The 2,060-nt window shown below is 44.2% G+C and overlaps 1 protein-coding gene across 1 annotated transcript; it reads right to left on the bottom strand.

The window, feature by feature from the left end:
• Window positions 1-7: 7 nt before the first annotated feature.
• nkx6.1 (NK6 homeobox 1) lies at window positions 8-2,019 on the bottom strand. The gene is made up of 2 exons (XM_017038365.2): window positions 1,538-2,019; window positions 8-430 (listed from the first exon to the last, which is right to left on the bottom strand). The coding sequence occupies exons 1-2, from the start codon at window positions 1,877-1,879 to the stop codon at window positions 104-106; spliced, it is 669 nt and encodes a 222-aa protein (XP_016893854.1). The 5' UTR covers window positions 1,880-2,019; the 3' UTR covers window positions 8-103.
• Between the last annotated feature and the right edge of the window lie 41 nt (window positions 2,020-2,060).

The raw sequence follows: 2,060 nt of genomic DNA, 5'->3' as shown, positions 1-2,060 counted from the left end.
CCCCAGCTATAGTCCTTATGTCCATCGGTCCTGATGTCTGTCATTCGTTATGGCCAGTGGACGCAGCCGTTCCGAGCGTGACGTCACACGTCCACAGACTCGGTTACGAACTGTCGTTCTCCGACGTGTGTATCAGGAGACCCGGACCCGGACCCGGACCCGCACCTGGGACCGGGCCGGGTTTGTGCTTCTTGAGCAGCTGCGTGATCTTCTCGTCGTCAGAGTTCGGATCCAGAGGTTTGTTGTAGTCGTCGTCGTCCTCTTCGTTCTCTGACGCCCCCTTCAGGCGCTCCGTCTCCGAGTCCTGCTTCTTCTTCGCTGTGGCCATTTCCGCTGCGTGTTTCTTCCTCCACTTGGTCCTCCGGTTCTGGAACCACACCTGACACACACACACACACACACACACACACACAGATCCCGTCAGTTCGTCCTGTTTGTTTCACTTCCTTTTTCTTTGGATCATTTATTTTAATACATTTATTTTAATTTTTTTTATAAATGGTCACGTGACCAAATCCAATTCTTTGTTTTATTCAGTTTTATTTATTTTGTTTGAAAATCACTGCTTGTGTTTTTTTTATATTTTCATATTTCACCAAACTTTAACTTGAATTTTTTACTGTTGAATTTACAATAAAAACATTTAAAATTTCCTTTTTTTAAATTTTTCCCGTTCAGTCAATTCCAGGATCTGACTGAGAAAATGTTTAAAACCTTAGAGAACGTTCCAGAAATAAACTAATGATTTGATTAATTAGAAAAATGTCAATAATGTCTTCGTTTTAACATACATTTAATGAAGGTTTAATTAATTATTCGTAAATTTAAAAAGAAAAAACGACTAAAACACGTGGAAAACGCCACAGATTTAGAAGTAGAAATACTGCATTAAATACTACGTTAAAGACTACGTTAAAGACTACGTTAAATACTGCGTTAAATACCGCGTTAACACCGTCTCCTGTGACAGTTTTCTGTGTGACATTAATGTGGTGTCAGTGAAGGATGAACGAGGCCGGTGTTAAAATGATGGAAAACTCCCGTTTCTACTGAATTCATCTGGAATGATTTGATCTGTAATTGTAGAAAAATAAAAAATAATAAAAGGAATAAATAAAGACAAACGTGACCAGATGATTGGATTATAATTCAATGTATTGGTTTGTAACATAAATCAAACGGTTTCCGGAGGATCAAGATTAAACCGCAGTGAAATATAAAAATCAATCTTCTTATTTCTGACATTAACAATATCGTAAAAAAATATAATAAATATTTCCGAATATTTGTTTTATTTCAAAGAAACAAACATCTCACCAAGGTAAATCTGCCTGAAATTACCGTAAAGTTTTGAAAATGTGAGAAAGAGAAAACAAACTGAGCAGCAAATTAAAAATAAAATTGAGATGAAAACTCGAACCGACTTCGATAAAACAACAAACAATCGAAAGAGTCAATTCGATTAATGCACCGTTCGTTTAACAACTGAGGAAATTAATTTTATAATTTTAATTTTTGTCAAATGAAACAAAATTGCCGCCACTGACACGGAGGAAGAGGAGGAGGAGCAGGAGGAAATGGGCCGATTCAGGATGTCGTTAATCCCGTGCGGAGTGGCGGAGGAGCTCTGCTGCGGGGAGCCGATCCCCGAGGACAGACCCGTGGAGCTTTTGATGCCCGGGGAGGACACGGCCATGCCGCCCGGGTTGGGGGAGGTGGTGGCCGGGGAGGTGGAGGAGTTGGGGCCGCTGGAGGAGAGTGGATAGGCCGGGTAGAGCGGGGTCTTCATCTCGGTCATGCTGTGTAGAGCAGCCAGAGGGGGCGTGCTGAGGAGGAAGGTGCTCTGTCGGGACCCGTCCATCGGACCCAGCGCTAACATCACCGCGGGCTGTGGAGCTGCGGGGCGGCTGTGAGCGGAGCCTCGGGCCCCCGGAGCACCTCAACTCTGTCCGGACTCTAACACAACACCGGGCGGTCTCCTGCGGAGCCGCAGCCCATGACAGCTTCACCGATCCCCGCTGGTGTGCTGGGCACGCGTCAGGTCCAGGAGACGTGGAGAG

The sequence above is a fragment of the Cynoglossus semilaevis genome, chromosome 14, assembly GCF_000523025.1.
Source record: "Cynoglossus semilaevis isolate Cse_v1.0 chromosome 14, Cse_v1.0, whole genome shotgun sequence".
In the NCBI taxonomy this organism is placed as follows: Eukaryota; Metazoa; Chordata; class Actinopteri; order Pleuronectiformes; family Cynoglossidae; genus Cynoglossus; species Cynoglossus semilaevis.
This window is presented reverse-complemented; position numbering and strand designations above follow the sequence as displayed.